Raw genomic sequence first — 22,351 nt, 5'->3', positions numbered from 1 at the left:
ATGGCTTTAAACTAGGGGATGGAAGATTCAGGAAGACATTTTTTTACAATGAGGGTGGTAAAACACTGGCACAGGTTGCCCAGAGAGGTGGTAGATGCCCCATCCCTGAAGACATTCCATGCCAGGCTGGATGGGGCTCTGAGCAACCTGATCTAGTTGAAGATGTCCCTGCTTATTGCAGGGGCTTGGACTAGATGACCTTTGAAGGTCCCTTCCAACCCAAACCATTCTGCGATCCACTGCTTCTTCCCAGCTGAGACAGTTTGGCTTAATAAATTACGAATGTCCATCGGTCTCTGATTCATTTCCTAATTTGCTGGGTAAAATTTAATAGTATCTTGATGAGCTGTTTCACTCAGATACAGTCTTCTGTTCATGACCTCGATTAAATACTACAGATCAAGTCTGCTCTAGACAAACCCAGGTGAATGTGGAGCCGATAAGGAAGATGATTAAATTAAAAACTACTGGTCTAGATGAAAGAGGACTCCCAGATGGTTAGTACAACATGGCCTTGCCAACAGGAAGCTTTGCCTTTATGGCAAGTAGTGCAAATTAGATGAAAAAGCTGAAATAAATTAACTTAGTAGCTGTGTTTGTATAGTGTGTTGGAGGAAAAGAGGAATTTTGCTGCTAAGGAGGCAATGAAGGAGATAATTACAATAATCAAAATAGGAGACAAAGAGCTCCTGCGTGTAGCTATCGGGATAGAAAGAAAGGACAAAAGTTGGATGATTGCTGGGTTGCCAGATGATTGAAGTGGTGGTGTCATATTTGAGAATATTTTGTCTGGATATGAGCACATATGGGGTGTATTGCTTGTTTTTCTGATAGATGTCTGTACTGCTGCTTCCGTACAATCACTGTCACACTTTCTGTGCATTGAAATTGAATTTTATGAAAAGACTCATTTGAGTTCTGTTCTAGAGACACATACGCACGTACACACAGGTAGGTACTTGCTCTGCTTTTGGCAGTGATACTCTTTCTTTCTGCACTTATTTCAGAGACATGCAAATCAGATTAGTCTCTTTCTGCAGATTTTCTTAGATTCTTCAGGATGTTTTACCATTTAAGCTTTAATTTTTTAAAAGTGCCTAGCCTTCTGGGTGGAAGAAGCTTTCTCCAGGATAGATTGACACTTCATTGTCATCCTAAATTTCTTGTCGTTTGAGTCAGAGAGGTGCAATGGTCCTCTCTGGTACACGGATGGTTGGGGCTCTTCTTGAGACTTTAATTAGAGATTTTAGCCATAATGGCACGAGGCACTAATTGAAGAATGTAGCTGGATCTGTAACTTCATTTGATTCGGGAAGGAGGGAAATCTGCTAAGGGAACTTGATTTCAGGTTTTTTTCTTTTCAGCTTTTGTTCTGCTCTTCAGTTGTTACCATCACCTATTTTTCAGACATCTTTTTTCAGATTCAATCTGTGTGTTCAAGATTAAATCTGTGGTATTTTATTTTTCTGGAAGAATACATAACCACCCCTGCTACTTTGTTCAGCTGCTCTAATGATCTTTCTAGGTGCCAATTCTAGACCTTCCAATGAATTTACGCTCTCATTCCCTGTGCTGGTATTTCTTCATCTTTAACTGTAGCTGAACTTACTGTTTCCTCTTAAGAAAATGTTTGCTTGATCTCTGTGTGTGTTTGCAGATACTACCATGACTGAGCATTCTCTGAATTTTATTTACATTATTTATCTACAGTAGTTTTGTATAGAATAGTCTTCTCCATTATTGCCTTCCACCTAAAAGAATTTAAATAGCTATATATTATGCCATATTTGTTTTTCCTTTGGGTTTTTTTTTTTTAGCAAATTTAATCTGTAAACTAATCAACAGGTTGTTCTGCAGAGAAATTAAATCTATGTCAAATATTTGCTCAATCTGTTCGGCAGGAAATATCTTTGCTGTGTGCATCACTTTGAAGGCACACAGAAGTAGATTAGCATAAAAGAAAAAATATCCTTATAAGAAGACGTGAACTGTAGGTAGGAGAACCTGGCACTGAGGGAATGCAGAATAAGCCTCCGTGCTAATTCACGTGTAAAGCAGCTTCCAGCAACTGCTGCGCTCGAGGAACTACAGACGGTCAGATGTGACAAGATACAGTGTTGGACTGTCAGATTGACTGGCAGGCCTACAGGGCTGCAGGGATAGCTTGTGCCTTAAATACAACAGCAAGAAGGCAAGAGAGTGAGGTATTTCTAAATGACAGCTAATTGGAGCAAAGAAACACTACTATAAAAAGTACAGCGCTGTTGGTTTTCACGGCTGGGAAGGGCAGGAGGAGAGGAGGCAGCAGTGAATGGGGCATGTCAAATAGATGTCTTCAACACACACGTTTTGGGAAACTCCTGACTACATGACTGGACTTTTTAAGCCTGGCAAACTTACTCCATTTTCTTCCCATCATGCTAGGAAAAAGGAGAATTTTTACCCTCCTTGCAAAAAGGTGTAAAGCTCTTTTTAGTTTTCTAATTAGAAGGCAGCTTTTTAAAAAATGCAGAGCATAGTCAGCTCAAGAAAAAGTCAAATATTTGAATACAAAAGTACCTTTTGTCTAACTTACGTATTTTGTCAGAAGAAGAGAAAGATCACTGTTTTTTCAATGCAACATAACTCTAACAACATCTTTATTTCAGAAGTCTACAGAACAAATGAAGAAAGTACCAACCATTGTCCTATCTGTCTCTTACAAGGGAGTCAAATTTATTGATGCAACGAATAAGGTATGTGCAATTGTTCAATATTAGCTTTTTTTTCCTCATAAATAGGAATACCTATGAGGCTGGCTCTGTAAGAGCACCAGGCCAGAGAGGGAGCAGAGTTGCACTTTGTGTTTTCCTCTCATTTTTTATCTTCTCTCCAAAATGAATGTAATCTTATTGTCATTCTCCAGAAACTCAGTCTGGAGGACAAGTGAAGCAGCTTTAATGGCTCATTTGGAGAACATTGTGTCTAACCTTCTGCCATTAAAAGGCAAGCTTATCACAAAAGACATTTGGCAGGGAGCCTCTGTGGAATCCTTTAACGTATTCTTCCCCATACGATCTCTTAAATGTGCAGAAAATAGATATATATTTGTTCATTGATATAATTTTGGGGGAAAAAAAAAGGTCTCTCAATGAACAATAAAAATGCAAGGTTTGATGCAGGGCCAGCCATTGTAAGACTAAGAAACATGAGCCTGAATGTCCTTTTCAAATGTCAGTGCCTCTCGGAGAGCTGTTTTCCTGGCCATTTGACTCCTTGAAATGCAGCAGCTTCTTAACAGTTGTTATTCCATATTTTTTTCAAATTCCTGTGTGGCAGTGCCCCTGTGCTTTGTTTCTTATATTTTAGATACATACAACATCTTTAAAAAAAAAAAAAAAGAAAAAAAACACAAACCAAAACAAGCTCTGTAAGCAGGAGTAAAGTAATCCATGAATTTCTCTTCTTCAGATGTCTAAATTGGCAAGAAAATGCAGTCTGTACTGATGTTCTGTATGAATAGTAATTATCTTTTATGTTATGTGACTAAAACTTACTATGCAATATAAAAAATAAATCTGACAGCCCAGCTACCTGACCAGTTTAGTAATGTATATAGCGGCTTTGTGTTGCTGAACATTCAGACGACATGGTACATCTAAGCCAGTATCTGTCAAACTTGCCAAATCAGTCGGTTTTTAAAGGTGTCTAACTAGAACTGGGTTTTAAGTGAAGGAACAAAAGTAGATTTGTGAGCTTCTGCTAGAGTTTGGAAGCTGTATCCAGGGTTAGAAGATGGCATGAAATAAAAACAGTGGTGAAATTACTCTTATGTCAAGTCTGGCATATTTACCAGAGCAGAGAGGCCAAGGATTCCTGTCAGCTCCTTTTTCTACCAATGATTCAAAAATTAGCTTCTACAACCCTCATTTCTTTTATGTTCTCTGATGTGCAGACATAAATCAGGACATTGTAATGCTATTAACTCTAACTTGGATAAGGCCGTTTTCAGTGCTTAAAGTTCTTCTGTAGTGTAAAGGATGTACCCGTACTTAGGTTTACCAAAAAAATCAGGAGAACAAAACGAGTTTCCAGTATCTCTATGCACAGTACATATAATCTCACATAAGAAGAAAACCTGAAAGAAGTTTGGCAAATTGCATTAGGTGACTCTAAACCAGTCCCACTGAAATCTTATGCCTAGTAGTGCAATAGATGTATTTGGTGGAGGTAAATAATGCCACAGTCCTGTGTTTTTTCTCAAGTGGTAGATTGCTTTCTCTCCAGTTCAAAATCTGCACTGCCTTTCCCTTCTGTAAAAACCAGGTAATAGCCTGCAACTCTCCCAGGAGCGTTGTTATCATCCTTGTCCACAGTGTGCTGTACCCAATTCCTTCAAGACCCAAAACAGATTAGCACTAAGGTGAGATCCTATTCAGACTTGTACCGCTTCCATATGAGCTTATAGTTGACAGCGCTGGGCATCAATTAGCAATAAATGCATATTTTTTTTAATGACAAAGTAGCTAGCAGTTACGTGCTTGAAAACTCAGCTCTCATGGCTGTTCATCCTTTTCCTTTATTACCACCAAGCTAAGAATTTGTATTCCAAGTCGTGGCAGGTGAAGTTTCAGATGACAGAGAGGCCCTGGCCTCATTCCATGACAGCTATTCCAGTGGCGCCTTGAAGCTTGGAATGACACCACTTTGACATGACACCATTCCTTTGCAAGTGAGGCCAGAAAGAAATTGCTGCTTAGGAAAAAGCAGACCTGCAGAATTTTCTGGTGGGTCACAGCTAACCCTAGCTTCTGGATGATTTCTACCAGGAGAGGGGGATTGTCTGACAGGAGGTAGGCAAGCAGAAGGAAGGCCGCTTAGCAAAAACCTCATCTCTCTGAGGTATTTCCTTGGCAGAACCAGAACAGACTTTCAGCTTCCCTGCTTTTTTGGAAGCGATGAAGGTTTCTCTTGACAAACCAAGGACAAATTTTAGGACAACTGTGCAGTGTTAGTCAATGCCTGCAGAGCGTAGCCAGAACGGTGAGCTGGTTCGTAGCCTTGTAGTTTCCAGCAAATAAGGCTATGGGTCTGCTGGAGTAGTGACTCTGGGAAACAATAAATGCATGCACTGAAAATATGTTTAATTTTGAAAGGCAATTACAGAGCATAGAAGCTAGGGAAAAGCTCAATTTCACTACTAATTTTCATGCAGAAGATTTAGTTTAGGTATATCTCATTTGATTCAAAACAAGCTTGGTATAGCTTTGTTTCCAAACTTCGCTCGATTTAAAGTTAGAACATCGAAATAATCTCCATGAGAGGCCCTGTGTCAGCCCCAGGTCATCTCAGAAAAGTTTCAGCACAGCAGAGGTCTTTTCACATACACTGCTTAAAATCAGGTGGTTACTTTGTGGCTCATGATTTGGCATACATACTTCACATGATTTTAAGACCTTCCAAGATTTAATTCTTTCTGCTTTCTAAACTACAACATTACCAATATAACATCAATGACAGCATATTACAGCTGTATCTGTGGATATCTAAATCCCTGGTTTTGGTATAATTGTAATTCTCATAAAAATCTTTGTTGAGGGTAAAAGTTATCAATTTGAGAACAAAGAAAATAAAACGCTTAAAGTAACTTAAAAAGCCAATGATTGTTAAGCAGAGATTATATCTGTCATTATAAATTGGCATATATCGAAACATAAGTACTGGTTTTGTCGTTTTTATGAATAATGCATTAAACAGAAATAATCAAGTATGTTGCAACAATTTAAGAGGATTATTTCATTTCTTCAGTAACAATTTTCTTATCGTGTTTTTTTCCATAACTTGAAATTTTGAATGCTTTCTACTAAGATTTTTCCTGAGCCATGTTTTCTTCAATTAGATATATTAATATGTCTTTTCAAAAACCTGACACCTACATGCAAGGGGGAAAGTTGCCACTTAGCAAATGGAAGAAGTAATGGCAAAGCACCTCAAGTAACTTAGTTGCATATTTTTTCTGTTCTTTAAAATAACAAGAGGGGGAGGAGAAGAGGTGGGAAGGAAAAGAAAGGGGCTAGGGGAAACCAGAGATTGTTTTAACTTGGGCAGATGCCACTGGAGCGGCAGCAAGCGGTGGCTCCAGGAGGGACCAGGACACAACAGATGTCCCGTGTTCTGCAGTGCAGTAGCATCGTCGTGCTGCAGCAGGCTTGTTCGCTTTGGGTTTCTGTGGGAAAGCCAGAGCTACAGCCAGCAGGGCCACAATTTGGAAAAGCCTATAAGCTAACGACTAAATTAATATTCAGTGAATCATTCCTCTGTTTAAATAAACCATTTGAAAGACGTGTGTTGCTGAAGCAAGGCCTAATCATAAGCCACTCTGCAGTATCTTCTTCTCTGGCTTCATGGTTCCTTTGGCCTGAACACAATAATTACATATCAGCAATTTATGTAATGAATATTCATAATTTTCTCCAAAGCTTTAAGACAGCTTTTTTTTATTTCATCAGACAGACATGCCCCACCTCTATCTCAATAGTATGCTATAGCTTACATTGGCTGTTGCAAGTAGTGTTGCTCGGTGCATGAATGGTTTAATTTTTCTACATCTCTCTTACAGGATGCTGTTGTCAGTAAGTGGAGAAAAACTGCCAGATCCTCCTCTAGTTATCTTTTTACTAAAGAGAAGCCTTTAAAGAGCTCGCGGTTTCAATTATAAGCCATGTTTGGTGCCTTTTTCTCCTGGAAATGTATAGCTGAAATTTGTCAGACAACGTGAAAAAAAATGGATATGGAGCCTGTTGGGTTTAATCAGATCCTGTCTGTCAGTAGACTGCAACAGTGTCATGTAGTGATCATTATACAGAAAACCAGCAGCATCATGAGATGCTCATGTAGTGCTTTGAAACCGTATTTAGAGTTGTATGCCAGGAAAGATGTCTCTGTCATAGGTTACTGGATAAACTGTATAAAAATCAAGCAGACTCACAGGGAAGACTCTAAAATGTAGTTGTTTCCTACCAGATTATTGGCAAGTTTAGATATCATTGGAGAGGGTCAAAATTCCAATGACTTGTGTAAGATCACACATGGGGGGTGTATTAAATCTCTTCTTATTAAGAAACTTCTGAAAAACTTCAGTACAGCATATGAACTTAACCACGAATCTAAAACCACACATTTTATGGCTTTTTAAAATTTAATTCCTAAATTGATTGAGTTTTTTTTTTTTAAACAGAACATTATTGCTGAACATGAAATCCGTAACATTTCCTGTGCTGCACAAGACCCTGAAGACCTTTCTACATTTGCGTACATCACTAAAGACTTGAAGACTAATCACCACTACTGCCATGTATTCACTGCGTTTGATGTGGTCAGTTCATAGAAAATACTTCATTTAATAATTCTTTGTAATAGTAATAGTTATTTAATTCTATTAAAACATTTTCAGGGTATATAGTGATTAATGGAAGGTATCATTCACTTAGCACGTGAAAAGTCTAATCTACTATGGGATAGTAAAAGGACATTTCTGGAGATGAGCAAAGATTTTCTTTTATATCCTCGCACTGCCCATCTGAAATAACTCACCTCTGGAATCTGAGCTGTTGACTGCAAAATTAGCCAAGTAGCTTTTCGTATAAGTCTTGACCTAACCTAAGCTATAGCCTTCTAAGAAGTTTGTAACAAGCGGGTTTGGCCACTTATTCTGAAATCTCAGTGCACACGAAATAAACAAATCAGAACTGGATCAATGTGCGTTATATACGACACTCAGTCCTGCTGAGAGGTGCGGTCAGGAACTGACTTGAACTAAGCCTGGAGGGCGTCCTGCATTTTTGACTGTGTTTTACTGCCCGGGCAGTCAGGGAAAGACAGGCTTGGTGACATCCAGCCTTCTGGGTTTCACCCTCACGTGCCCATCCCACGCCAGGCAACAAGGGGTGAAAGGGCTGGACACTTTCTTGTGGGGGCCCTTTAAGCCTGGACACATCCCACCTTCATGAAGCAGATGTGGGCTGCTTTTTAGACCAGAGGTCAGATGTTACCACCGTAAGTTTTCTTCAGATTTCTTACCCTGCTGTTCCATGACTTGTAGTGTTTTCAGTGTTAAGCTGAATCAAACCAAGTAACTCAGAACATCTCTCTAAATATTGTTTAGACTTTTTTACATTATATTGAATAACCTGTAAAACTGAAGTTTCCTGTGGCAACCTGTAGAGAATGTGTGAAAAGTTTTGTATTTACTTTAGCCAGAGAAGCAAAACACAGCTCTGACAGTGACCACACAGGTAGCTAATTACATTTCTTGGGAGGTCCTAGGAATATTTGGCTACCACACTGCATCTGAAAGATTTGAAACATCTGTGATAACAGAGGTCTTGTGTGGAACATTGTCCCTCCTGTGTTCCAGTGTAAGAGGTTACCCCTGTAAACATCCACAGGTTATTAATTATTAGATGGTCCCTCTGTTCTGCTCTGCTCTGCCCTCTGTCACATCAGTGGGAGTTTTAGCTTAACAAATAATGCACATACAGAATTTAGGGAAATTGTATTTTAGAAGCACCTCTTCCTTTTCAGAAAAAGATGCATTTATTTTGAAAATAGCAGATTAATTCTTTAATTTTTACTTTCTTGTTCCAGCTTTCTTGCCTAAAATATGTCTTAATAATTTTCCACCAAAATAACAAGAGCTGTGAGGACTTTTTCTGAAATAATATTTCCAAGTTCTTCCTATATTTGTTCTTCTCAGATGGTGATGCACAGACTACTAGTGTTTCAAGAAATCATAAACACCTATCAATTAGTCAGTCATGCTGTTTTCAGCTAAATATGGTAAAATAAGTAGTGGCTCTCATTTATAGGAATAAGAGGGCTTATTGTCCAAAACTTTCAGAAGTACTTGCCCTCCAAGTTAAGCACTAGATAAATTCAAGATGCTATTAAAACTTTAAAATCATTTAAGAGAAGGTATTTTAATATAGTATATGTATGAATTCTTGAAACATGCTTACATGAATATAAATAAATTTAAAAAAACAGAGATGTCTGAACTGAGGCATTTTATTTTGGATTGGGGAAATAGTCAACATTGTAGAGTAATAGCCTGTAGAAGAGTTTAAACAAGATGTACAGGAAGGTAGTTTAGAAGGAATTCTAGTGTTTTGGTTCAGTGCTTTTGTTTAAATTCTCTGCTGACGTTTTAGTGTCCACAGGGAGTATGAAGAACTTCAAAATTGTATTTAAAATATATAGACATCAAGAAGATGTTACGTTATATAGATTTTAGTGATAAGTGAATCAACTGAAATTATACTGAGTGAGGTGGTTATTTCTCCTGATCCTTTTAAATACTTCTTAATGGTTTCAAACTACTGCAGTTTCATTTATAGGTTTAATAATCAAGCACAAACATAGACCCAGGTATGGCAGATGAAATTCATTTTCTCCTTGCTTGGCAATGAAAGAATAGCGATCCAGGAATAATTAAAACATTTTGCTCACTTCCTGTAGCTTAGGAGAAGAATTTAATACCCCAAGCACTTTAAATGGCTATTTTAAGCAATACGGAAACTTTAATGTCTGACTGTCTCGACTTAGTTTTCTCCTGCAATATAATCCTCAGTGGGGTACCTACTCAAATATTCTCTTTTTGTGTTGTTTTATTTCTCAGGATCTAGCATTTTTGATGCAAGTACAAGCTCCATAAAAAATAGCTAGATATTCACAACACAGCATACAGGAAATCAAATTTTCTGTTTAAAGTCTAACATGTTAGCCTCATCTTCCAGTTTGCTAACAAAAACAATCCTGCTCCTTTGTCAGTGAGGTCAAATCACTTTAAGAAAAATAAGGTTTAAAATGGTAGAAATCCACAATAAGGTGTAAAAAAGATGCATCTTAGATCATATATGTTATGGTAATGCAAGATATGCAGCTTTATGAAAAAAATTTCACTTCACTACGTCCTTCAGTTCCTCAGGAAGTGTGGGCAAGAACAATTTTCACTGCAGATAGAAAAGCCATTTAGTGTAGTGACATGTCAACTACCAGTATTACTGATACTTACTATTTAGGAGTCACTGTACACGTAACTTCTCTACTCAGAGTTAAAATTCTATAAGCAAAATTGCAAAAGCATCGGAAAAAAATACTGAAGGGGACAAGTTTTGGGTGAAGAAGAGAATTTATTGGTCAATATTTGGAATCCACTGTCATTGTAACAGTTCTTATACCAAATTCTGGTTCATATATGGGAGACATCCAAAGTAATTTCCATCAGATATTCCTTCATTGCCCAGTGCAGCTATGAATGGAAAACAATGGGCATAAATTGGAACAATTTCTGCTCCAGCTCATGCCAAGGATTAGACTGGTGCTCTACATAACACAAAGACCTTTTTCTCCTTTTCTGTATTCTTTTGTCCTTCATTGCACAGACTTAAGCTGGATATGAATTGGAAAATGCTACTTTACATACTTAGAAGAGAAGAAAAAGCATGCATTCAGGTCTCAAAGTTCTGTTCATTCCCTTCTATGAGGGGATTAAGTGACTATATAAAATTTTTCTCTGTTCATATGATCATCCAGGTACAATAAGTGTGGCATCCCCCTGTCCCTGGAACAGAAAACTTCTTTCCTTTGCAGTACCCAGAGACAGCGTGCCCAGATAGTCCCCTCTCTGGGGAATGTTAGGTGGAATGTGTCAAACCACTTCAGTTGCTCCTGGCAAACCTCTTGAGATGGAGCATACTCAGGTAGAAGGAGCTTTCAGCTCATGAGCAAATTCATCTCCCCCTCTTGTCTGCATCAGTGGCTTTTGCAACAGTCTGAAAGGTCCACTTTGAAGGCCTGTTTCCATCCTCCCATTGCATACAAGAGATCTTTTTGTGCTGCATTAGAAGGATGGACTCAGAAGAGTTTGCCTTCCAAAGTTGCTTTAAGTCCAGAATGAGAAAGAAAGGATCAAGAACTTAAGTTGCAGGAGTGCCTGATCATGAAAGCCTCATGCAGCCCAGGAGTCCACAGCTGTTACAAGCGAGTATCAGCCACAATGGTCTCATCACACCATCTTTAGTGAGCTGAGGTTCCTTCCCCTTGAATACACAAAGGCTGATCCATTGGAGAGCACAGACAAATGCATGTCCTTTCCCGATACCCCCTAAAAGTAAGAGTTTTGTGGTCTGGAGGGATAGAACATACGTACATTCAACAGTGTGAATGTATATGTACGTCAGCTCTGCATCTCTCATCAGCCCTGTTACTAGTAAGTAAGCTTCCCTCCTTGTCAGACTTTTGTACTAGAAATCCTTAACATTTGACCTTGAAGACTCTAATACGTGTAAGAAGTAGGCAACTGATTTGACCTAAGGGAATGGATATTTTTAACTGGTTTGGTATTATTCAGATCTTTCAAGTTAAGGCTCCGTATACAATGTTCTGTTTGATTTTGCAAACTGCGATTTTAAGTTCGGTACCTTGAACACAGGGTGTCCTAATTGAGATTCCTGCACGTTGGATGTGGTGGGTAGCTCCCATTAATCATCTCTGAGATTCCAAAGGAAGCTGCTTCAATAAAGTCGGTCTTCAAAAAGACCAGATTTGACATTGATCTTAAAGAGGGAAAAATCACCTAAAAGCAAAAACCTGTAAAATCCTCACATATGAAAAGTGCTTTCCAAAAAAGGCAGAATGGTAGTTTTTAAAGGAATTCCTTTGCAAGTGACATTTTAAGCTTTTATAGCTCAAAAGACAGAAATTAACAATCTTATTCTCCTTCTTAAAATATTCCTGAAACCTGAACATTGCATTTTCATGCTTCTAAAAAGCTATGAAGAAGCAGCACCTGCTGTACTTACGCAGTAAAAAAAAGTCAGTTAAAATGTAAAATAACAATTAGCCATTTTTATGGGTTGGCTGAATTAAAGCAGCTGAAGAATCCTGACTCAGACTTGCGCTGAGGCCTTGAATTGTAACATTACGTGGCAAACAAGGCAATTGACCTCAATTTCTCATCTCCCAGAAACCTGCTTAAAGGCATTCGCTTACTCACTTTCCTTCTCTGCCGTCCTGAGCAAGGAACAGGATTGTAGCAGCCTCAGAGGCACCGTGGTCCTAAATGTTTTGCCTCCTTTCCAAGGAGCTTGATGGGATGTTGTAAGGATCAATGTCTTCTCCAGTGAGCAAGGAGTCTACAGCTTTTGAGCTGAGCATCTTTCAGAGAGGCAGACCTGTTTCCTTCCTTTTGTGCCACATGTGAAAAAGAAAGATAAAAATCAAACAGTCTCCCCACTCCATCAGAAGGATTTCCACTGTGGTTTTTGTGGTTTGGTTTTCCACCCACATCCCCAAGGGAATCTTGCTCTCCCCTCTCTGGTATAGCCCATGCAACAATCCATACAAACTAACCCTCATATTCATTCTCATATGAGAAATTAATGGAATCGTAAAAGAGTTTGGGTTGGAAGGAAGCTTTAAAGCTTATCTAGGCCACCCCCCCTGCAATAAGCAGGGACATCTTCAACTACATCGTGTTGCTAAATTCCTCAAATCAAACTTATTTACTTATTTTTTTTTCCCAAATAAAATTTCGCAGATGCCTTTTTTAAATTTTACAGATTTTAAAGCCCTCCTTGCCTCCATTTGCAGATTTCTGTTCATCGAGCCTCTACCACAGTACGCTATATGTGAAATATATGTTCAAGTTACAGTTCAGTTTACATTTTGAATATTGAACAGAACAGTGAATGTTCTGTTTTATTTGCTCTATTTCAAATATTTATTAACCATAGAAACAGTTACATGTTTCCAATAGCTTTCAGGCTCCAGGCAGGCCTATTTTTTCATTTCACAGACTACAAGAGAAAACAAATCATAGTGGCTTTTGACAAGATGCAGGACCCAAAGTAGATTTATGGCTCAGCATAGCAAATTCTTTGCTTGTCTCCACTCTTATCTCAGAGCTTTTCAGGCCTGTCTCTCAGTCACCTTTTTTTTTGTGCCACACTGGATGGCGCATTTTCTCAATCCCACTGCTATTACAGTCTGCCTTTTCTCCAAGCCATTACTACACCCTGTCCTGTTGATGTATTCCTTAGCAATAATATTATCCACTGTAGACAATTCCACAATGATATAGTACACTATCTTACTGTCACAACAGTGATTAAGTTGTCTCTAGGGTAATATACTTATTCTACTAATAGATACATTCAATTTAAAATAATATTACTCTGTACATTTTCAACAATTATGTTCTGTTGGTCTTAATTCCATAGCCAGCATTCTGCTAAAAGGCATGGCACCTTATAATAGTCTCTTTAGCCTTTCATTTATTACTCCCCTGGCAAACTGCATCCCTGGCATTTCTTGGTTCTGGCCAGTTTCCTTAAGTTAAAGGGGAGACAATTTGGAGACTACTGCTATCAAATCAGGCAGACGTCTTTATTTGGGAAGCTGTGAAACTTTGGCTAGCTTGCTGTTGTGACTGCAGTTGTAACAGCTGAGAGCATCTCCCAGTGGAGGAGAATAATTGTTTTCTGTATGACCTAACGAAGACCAGAGCTGGCACCTTTATAAGCAGCTCTTACAATGAGCTAAATACCCTGAATTCGGCCTATACATGTGTGATGATAACAAAGGGATGGAAATTCTTCATGACTGCAGTGAAATGACAGCATAGGGCATGAAATAAAATGTTTATCCTTTTAACTATATTTTAACGACCGAAGGGCAGATAGTGTATTGCCAAGTGTCTTGCATTGCTTTCTGGCTTATTGCAAACTCAACAGTTAGGCTTGACTAGCTAAAGAGATATCTCCTTTAAAATTATATTTGAAACGTGAGAATTTTAAGGGATTGCCTACTTTCAAAGCAATGTAGGATAGTTTCCAACTATCAGCTCCAGCGGTTCAGGGAAGAGAGAGTAACTTCTGAATTACATCGAAGATTTATGAATTATTCTAAGGAGACTGTAGGACATAACAAGGAGCACCTGCAGGCTTGCATTTGCTCTGCAGGGGGTCGAAACATTATTGGAAAGTTAGGAACCTAGAAATAGGCTCTGGTAGGAGCCTACAAAACAAACCCACAAACCTGAAAAGAATTGTCGTAGGAATTCACTTGCAGCTTAGATTAAGGTCAAATATGAAACTCAAAGCTGCTTTTCAGTTGATGTAAAACTGTACTGAAAACAAACAACCAACCAACCAACCACCTGGATCCTCATTCATGCTTTAAAAGCTTTGTGACAAGTTTCCTTCCACATATGCAATGAGAACTGACCACCAAACTGATCTTAGTCTTAAGAGCCTGACTTCTTTGGTCATACAGTCACCCCTCCAAACTTACAAGAGTATGCTGGCATGCCTGTTTTAGCTCAAACATTTATACTTCTAGAAAACAAAACCATGAGAAGGGTCCCCCAGCACTTGAAACATGCACCTGAAGCAGAACACTGACTTTCACATGTGCGTAGGGTCCAAAATTGAGCAAGGTAGAGTGTCACAGAGGAGGAGTAGTAGTGGAAGATGGGTGGGATCTTGAGAGCAGCAGGTATAGGGTGAGCTGGAAAGGTGTGGGGGGTTAATGTGCTTGTTCTAAAAAGAGATGACACACACACTCACCCACTCCCGTTTTCATGTTTAGTGAGACAATGTTTGCAAGGTTTTTAGAAGTAATGACTTTCAGTACAATAAATCACATTTAGATTGTTTTTAATCAATGAGAAATCAAATGACAGAGGTAAATATTGCAGAGACTTAGGAAGTTAGTACCAGTGTGATTTTAAGTATTTACAATATGAATCACTTTTGTAGACCGTATGACCCCACTTCGTGTATCTGACACTAATTCAACCACACTCCAATTTTAACTGTTTTTGTTTTGTTCCAGAATTTAGCTTACGAAATCATTCTTACACTAGGACAAGCATTTGAGGTGGCCTATCAGCTTGCACTACAAGCACGAAAAGGGGGCCATTCTTCAACCCTCCCAGAAAGCTTTGAAAATAAACCCTCCAAGCCTATTCCCAAACCACGCGTTAGTATTCGGAAGTCAGTGGTAAGTAGAAAGTCGTGGTGCATGCAAACAACAAAATTCAGCTATACAGTTGTTATACATAGAAGCTGTATAAACGAGCATACCTGTTGAGTCAGAAATGCTCCATGTCTCCATCGTGCCACTTCTGCTCATCAGCCAGGAGAGTTGTATCACTCCAGCACAGGCAACCACTTCAAGCAGCTGCTCCCTTCAGATTCATCCGGTTTAAGATGTTGCTTGGCTAGTGTTGCACTTATGTCCTTTATAGTAATTGCAGAGTTGTAATTGATTCAGCCTAATATATTTTTTAAGTGCTGAGGATCACAGCCAATGCATACTTCTAAAACTCTGTGGTTCCATGGACTTTCCTAATCTTGTATCAAGAAATAAAACCAGCACCAAACCTGTTTGATATACAACCACGGCATATCTATCCAAATCAAGTTACAAATCCAAATTAATTTACAATTATCTTGTCACACCAAGCAACTTCTTTTCTTACCCTTTTTTTTTTGGACCCTCCTGTACCAAAACTGGGATTTAATATACGTTTTCAATGTTTTCTTTGTAATCCCAAATGTCTAAGAATCCACGCTCATTGGAGCCTCCTTAGTGTCTTTGAAGTGCACTCCTGAAGTGCCTGCATCGCAGAGAAATATTCATTTATGGTAGAGCTTTAAGAAAAATTATGAAAACTATTTTAAATCAGGTGAGAATACAGGCACAGGGTGGCTTGTGTTGGAAAGGGGAAAAATGACTGCACAGTGTCTTCTATTCACTGGCTGAGGACCAAACTGTGTGATATTTAATTATTGGATGAGAGGAAGGGGGGACAAAAATGTATGGCTGTACATTTTATTGTCCATTGACACAGAATGTTCATCCATAAAATTTTAGAGAAAGAACATCTGTTTCAGTAACCAAAAGACTTCTCAGGATCAAGTCTAGCTTTAAACATAGCTATAGCAACCTGTGATGACCTATAGCTTGGGGATAGATGCAGCTCTGATCTAGAGAGGAGAAAGAAGGGAACCGTGGGTACAGGGGAGTGTAGACCACGGCACTCACGGCTGCAGGACCTCATCAGTACAGGATTTCTTCTGTGTTCTGTTCATTTAAAGAAAAATCTTCTGCTAGGATCGCTGTGCGCAGAGATGGTAACCCGCCTGTATGTTTGCGTTTGTCTTAAAGCAGATAGATCCATCCGAACAAAAGACTCTCGCGAATCTACCATGGATTGTTGAACCTGGACAAGAAGCCAAAAGAGGCATTAATACCAAGTATGAAACTACCATTTTCTGATACAAAACTGCCCCCCCTGTTCCTTGTTGTGCCTTGCACGCCAAGCAGTCACAGCACAGCCTTTCCTTTATGGCAACGTTTCAACCCAGCAGAGAGGAAGACTGCACCCCATGAGTGGCCTTGTAACTAACACAAAAAGGCTGACAGTCATCTCTGGTGATGTTCTTCTTCCTGCAGCACTGACAGAAGAATGACACTATATGAAGACTTTTAAAATTACGGTCCACAAGAGGAGTGAGAAACCTTATTTTTCACGCAGTTCTCCCTTGTGACTCTGCCACAGTGCTTTCTTTGATTTCTTATTTTAGAGAATTCTACTTTTTAAAGAAACAACAAAAGGTCTCTAAACTAACACTAATGCTGCCTATGAGTAGAATATTTGATTGGTTTTTTATTTAAATCTTGGCAGTTTTTAATTGATATAGAATCAGAATTAATAAATAGAGTATTTGTGAAACCACTGAATGCATTAATAATTCCTATGTTGAATGAAGAGCTCATTAAAGTGACATGAAATTAGGCACCCTGATTTCTGTGTGCACTGGTTTTATATGTAATCATTGGTGTCCTTTGATCCTCTACAGAAATAGGAATGTCTTGCATTGTAACAAAGGATCAGAGTTTTATGAATGGTTAGCAAAAGGTACTAATAATGCACAGAAAACATTTATTAAATATTTTTATGGAAGAGAAATACTATAGGAAAACATATGACTATTTATGGAAGGAAGCCAGATTAATTATGACAAATGTTGTTTATTTTAAAGTTAAGTAAACCACTGCTATTGCAGCATTATGAAAATTTTAAGAGTTGTAGCATCAGTGCACTGGATGTTCCGTGTGATCAGTCTGGAATGAAAGTGGAATGGTCATTCTTCTACACCTACATATAGTTTATGCAGTTCAACATTGCTATAGCCATGAATTCTACTAGTATTTTTAAAAAATAATCTCAGTGGTTCTAAAAAAGTCAAAACCATGGATTTTGCTATCAAGATTTCTGTCACAGAAACCTTGTTTGGAAGAGTGTTGATAAAATTCTACTGCAAAACATTTTCTAAATAAAAATAGTAAGAAAAAGAAAAAAATTCCAAAGTAATAAAACTGTTTTCATGGAACAAAATAGTTAAGCATTTGCTTAATATTTGATTAAATAAGATTTACTTACATTTTCTTTGAAGTATTTTAATTTTTTTAATGTCCGTGGAGTATTTGTATAATACCATGATGTATATTTATGTAGAACTGAAATGATAACAGTGCAAATATCACTATAGGAGAAAAATGACATTTTAATGTATATTGTTCTATCCAGTCAAATTGTGAATCATTTTGAAGTTCATTATAGAGATATTGATAAATTGTGTGGTTGTCTTAATGTTTTTTTAATTATTATTTCGTATCCAGCTGAGGTTTTCAGTTAGAATCATCAGCTGGTAAATTCCAAAACCAGAAATCACTAATTGAACTTGGTTTAAACCTGATAATTGTATATGGTTTAGTTAAACCTAATCATAGCGCTGAGTGATGACATACTTTTAATACAACATTCAATTTACTTGAACAAAACAGTTCCTTGTACATATTTTGCCTATTCACTGTTGATATGTATGTAGTCAACTGACGGTAAAAAAATAACACTAAAAATATGGTACCAAAAGGAAAATTGTATAGGAGAACAGTAAATAGTAGCCTCACTGCAACAAATACTTATGTAAATATGCTTGGGCTTCCAGTTATAAATTTTGTAATTTTGTCATTTATTTATAACCTATAAAAGCACACAAAATAAAATGAAGTTGTACAGTCCCAGTGCTTTGTGCATCGTTTTATCATTGCTGAAGGACATAAGGGGCCTGGATCCAAAGGAGACTGAAATCAGTGAAAGGGCCTCCCCTCCCTTTTCTCTCTGATTTCACTGGGCTTTGATCTTGTCCCGCACAAACCCAAGAATTGCTATGGAGGCAGTTTTGGTTTAGAATGCAGATTTTGTTTACGGATGGTAAATACTTCAAAGTCCTTAATTAACTGGTTCTTTGGTGCCCTACTGAACTGCTGACTTCCCATATTTAATCGCACCCTGTAAAGAGTCACACAGGGAGTTGTGTTAAAACACGTTCACTTCAGGCACCAAAAGTACAAAGTGCCCGGATTTTCAGGCTATAAAACTGGGGCATCTCTTACATTGCTGACTGACCCCTAAAATTAAAGGACGAGACACAAGCTGCAGCACAACTCTAAGCAGACCTAAGGGAAACGAGTGAAACAACAAGAAGAACTGAAAACTGTCAGGAAGAGTTTGATCTGGGTTCATCAAAGAGATGTCGAGGAGGTAAGGTGGCACAGTGAGCAGCTGAACTTGTTTGGGAGAGATAATTGGGGCAAAAGACACTGAGGATGGCCAGCAAGACACATGAAAGCCAAGACATGGAACACTGGTAGAGCAGGGAATAAGTGTGAAAAGTTTTGGGACAGTGAAGCAATGAACAATTGGAGCCCCCATAGCAGGCATAAATTGAAACTGGAAGGAGAGATAAGAATTAACAGGCATAAGGTGCTTCTGTATTTGCAGAAACCTGGGATTTTAGGGGGACATGTTTCCAGGTGGAGAGAAGTTCATGGGCTCACCTCTGGCATGGGACAGTGGTTCAGCGTTCCTTTCTTCAGATCCAAAGAGACTTCTACAAACCTATACTAACCCAAAGCAGTTTCCACTTGATCTTCAGTCCTTCTTGGCCAAGGGGACATTCTGTTCAAGTTCCTAGTATGCTGGAAGTGTGTAGGCAGTAAAGGGACAATGATCAGTCTTAGAAGTGAAGGTAGGGAAAAAGCCAGACACCTCCAAAAGGTCGGAAAGTGGGGAAAACTGCTATTCTTGATCTCTACTCAAGGTAAGAGGGAAGCAGAGGAAGTCAAGGAAGTATGTAGCAAAACTGGGATTTAGTTGCAACAACTGCCTTCCAGCGGGTGAGTGGAGAACGGGCAAAAGAAGAGAGTTGATATGGAAATAGATTGCATTTGACATGAGAAGATAAGGAAATTGGGATCAAAGTGAGGTAAGTGTGGGTGACAAAGGAATTTGAGAATTATTTGGGTAGTGACATCTCTAATACACAAGTTTAAAAAGCTGCCATTGGGAAAAGGCTTAAAAACTGGAGAAACTCCTGAGGCAACAATGGGGAAATTCTGTGTTGTGGAGGTGAAGGGTTTTCTCAAGCAGATGTTGCATTTCAGACTGGACATGGTTACTCCCCCAACTTGACCTGGTGTTAATGAAAACCCAGAAGAGCTACTGTTCACAGCTGGCAGGAGGAGACACTCGGCATATCTGGTTCTGAGGTTCTGCCAACAAGTTTATGAGATGCTGCTTCTCTTGCAGAACCAGAATGTTACACGTGCCTTGCAGTTTGAAGCCAACATCTCAGCATCAAAAACTGGCAGGGCCATAAAATGGTGACCAATGGAAAGAGAAGTAGTAGGTCATGAAGAAGGTTGTGTCAGCCCTTTGGAAAAGAAAGCAGCACCCTAGACAACTAATTAACATCCAGCTGTGAAATAGTTTATAGCTTCCATTCTAGATTAAAACAGGCATTTTGTGCCATGTGCAGAACTCTAATTTTGCCCTAGATTTCTTTCATGTGCGCTGTTCAGCTGTCCCACTTCACACTTCACTGGAAGATGATATCTAAGATGTCATCAAGACAACAGTCTAGAAATAGTAACTTCAACTGTTTCCAAACTAGCAGCCCAAAGAACAATTGACTCTACAGAAGAATTGCGGGGCAGTGACAAGCACATAAGTGAAAGACATGGCATAAGAATTAGAGACAATATTTAGATGTGGGCACTTACCTAAGAAGAGGGATATATGTTATCTCATGTAAAAAGACGAACTGAAGAAAGTGGGAGAAAAAAGGACTCTTAACTTGCTGGAAATATTGACAGGATTTTCAGCTCACTCAAAAGCACAGAGGGATAATGCTCAGGCTTCTGCTGAGCAGCTCTGTAACTCTTCAGTCCTCAGTAACTTCTTTAGGTGAACCAACTCCTTCGCTAAACTCGCAAACTGACCATACTGCTATCAAGTCCACCCTGGAATACACTGGTTCTAGTTACCTTCCCCACCTGTGAGCTCATAACCCAAGGAAAACAGAGGCTGATCACCAGCTCAGGTAACCAAAGCAAACCCAAGAGGTTCACTTGCAGCCAGAGTTCACGGTAGGATGTAGATTTTTGTGGAACTGATGGATGATCTCCTTCCTACTGACTAGACAGTCACACTCATCCTCATTACAATCCTGAATGTGGCCAGCCGAACACCACGGTCCTACTGACAAGGCAGAAGAGGGAACTTGGGGGAATGGCCTGTGGTCCTTGCCTTGCAGGAAGGATATGCTCCAAATGCAGGAATGGGCAACGGCTCCTCTGTGCCTGGCTCCTATTCTTGTACAATACCACATGCAAATTGCTCTTCAGCCCTACTTAATATGTATATTCATTCGCTACTGCCACATCTTTCACTCTTCCACTATGGAAGTCAGGTATCTAGATCTCTTTGAGAATATGGGTCTGGGTAAAGTGGTAACAACTACACAGACAAAAATGCTATTGATATGAAAACAAAACAAAATTATCTCTCTCCTTCTTCTCTTGCCACCAAGCACTTGGAAAAGAATATTTTTTTCTATCGATCTATCAAGTTGAATTCAAAACACTATACAACCACATAAGAAAAAGTGAAGCTTAGACAGAAACAGAGGGCCCTAGATTTCTTCCTCACACACAGAAAATATATATCACTAATTTAACATTATAAGCTCACTTAATTGTAAGATACATGCCTTTTCATGATTTTTTTAAACATGGCAATTCCTACCTTCAGTTGATTAGAAGAACTGTTCTAATTCTTCAGATCTTTATCCAAAGGTAAAATTATTCTAATATTAAATCATTTTTTAAAAACTAAAAACTCACGCACAATGTTAAGGACAGTTCAATGCTTGAGACAACATCGCCAAATTTGAAGGCAGTATATTTGTTATCATCTTTTCTAAACATGTAATAGAAAACCCAGAAAGTCAGAGTGAAACAAAGGAAATGGAAGTATGTTCCAGTATAAAGAATACCCGAAGAGCATTAACTTTATCCTATAGTGACACCATGAGGAAAAAATGAATAGACTACACTGATTTTTGAAGACGCATTAGGTGCACTGCAGTTTTCATTCTTGCACTTGTAATTATTGGATAATGATAGTTGCCAGGCTGCAGAATTAAGGGCTTGGGCATGTCCTAAGCAAAAATATCCTAATGTATATGAATGAGGCTAGCACTACTTATTTCTTGAGTTTATGATGTTGCAAAGAAGATTAATTTTTTTTTTTTCAAGTTACCTTTACTTACACTGTTATATAATGTCTGGAAGGTATCAGTGAGGGATTAGGTGAACAATTCTGTATAGGAATTGAGTGAACCTATTGAAACCTCCAAGTATTTGGGAATGTTGTGCATGAGTAGAGGTTAGTATTAAAAGATGTTAGATCATTCACAGTGACCATCTCTCTGTCACAGCCATTACGTTTCACTCAGCTATAATTATGTAAAGCTTCAGGAATTACATAAATCAAATACCACAAAAACCTAGAAAGTCAAACTGATTGCTAAAACAAATAAAGAATAGAGACTACTAAGGTGCCATCATTATCCCCGGCCCTGATGTGGCAGGAAAGCCCTTAGGTGAGACGTACCTGAGTGATTCCAGCTGGAGGTACACACAGCCCGGACTTGATACTACAGAAGGCAACAAGGAAAATTATCTCTGCAAATCTGACTTTGGAGAAACCTGCTTTTCGGCCAGAAGGCTAGTCATCACGTGATGCAGTCTGCAAGGAAACTACAGTAGGAAAACAAAAAGATTGCTATTTTGTTGCACCTGGAGGCACAGATCACCTATGTTCACTACTTCAGCCGATCATCTCAAAGGAAGGTGAAAAGATTTAAAGGTCAAATTATACAGTACAAGAGTGAAG

At 38.7% G+C, this 22,351-nt stretch overlaps 1 protein-coding gene across 12 annotated transcripts in view; it reads left to right on the top strand.

Moving 5' to 3' along the window:
• ANKS1B (ankyrin repeat and sterile alpha motif domain containing 1B) overlaps window positions 1–18,132 on the top strand; it is a 436,612-nt gene extending 418,480 nt beyond the window's left edge. For 9 of the 12 annotated variants that reach the window (XM_071800388.1, XM_071800376.1, XM_065841641.2 and 6 more), the window contains 4 exons: window positions 2,649–2,735; window positions 7,217–7,354; window positions 14,875–15,042; window positions 16,213–18,132. In XM_071800388.1, coding sequence (XP_071656489.1) covers window positions 2,649–2,735; window positions 7,217–7,354; window positions 14,875–15,042; window positions 16,213–16,323 — 504 coding nt within the window. In that variant the 3' untranslated portion in view covers window positions 16,324–18,132. The remainder of the gene's footprint in view (window positions 1–2,648; window positions 2,736–7,216; window positions 7,355–14,874; window positions 15,043–16,212) is intronic. The other 3 variants (XM_071800411.1, XM_071800380.1, XM_071800412.1) reach the window with 1 other exon arrangement.
• The last annotated feature ends 4,219 nt before the right edge of the window (window positions 18,133–22,351 follow it).

Source organism: Patagioenas fasciata, chromosome 1, assembly GCF_037038585.1.
Source record: "Patagioenas fasciata isolate bPatFas1 chromosome 1, bPatFas1.hap1, whole genome shotgun sequence".
NCBI classification, from domain to species: domain Eukaryota; kingdom Metazoa; phylum Chordata; class Aves; order Columbiformes; family Columbidae; genus Patagioenas; species Patagioenas fasciata.
The sequence above is the reverse complement of the archived record's forward strand: the minus strand, read 5'-3'. Positions and strand labels throughout refer to the sequence as shown.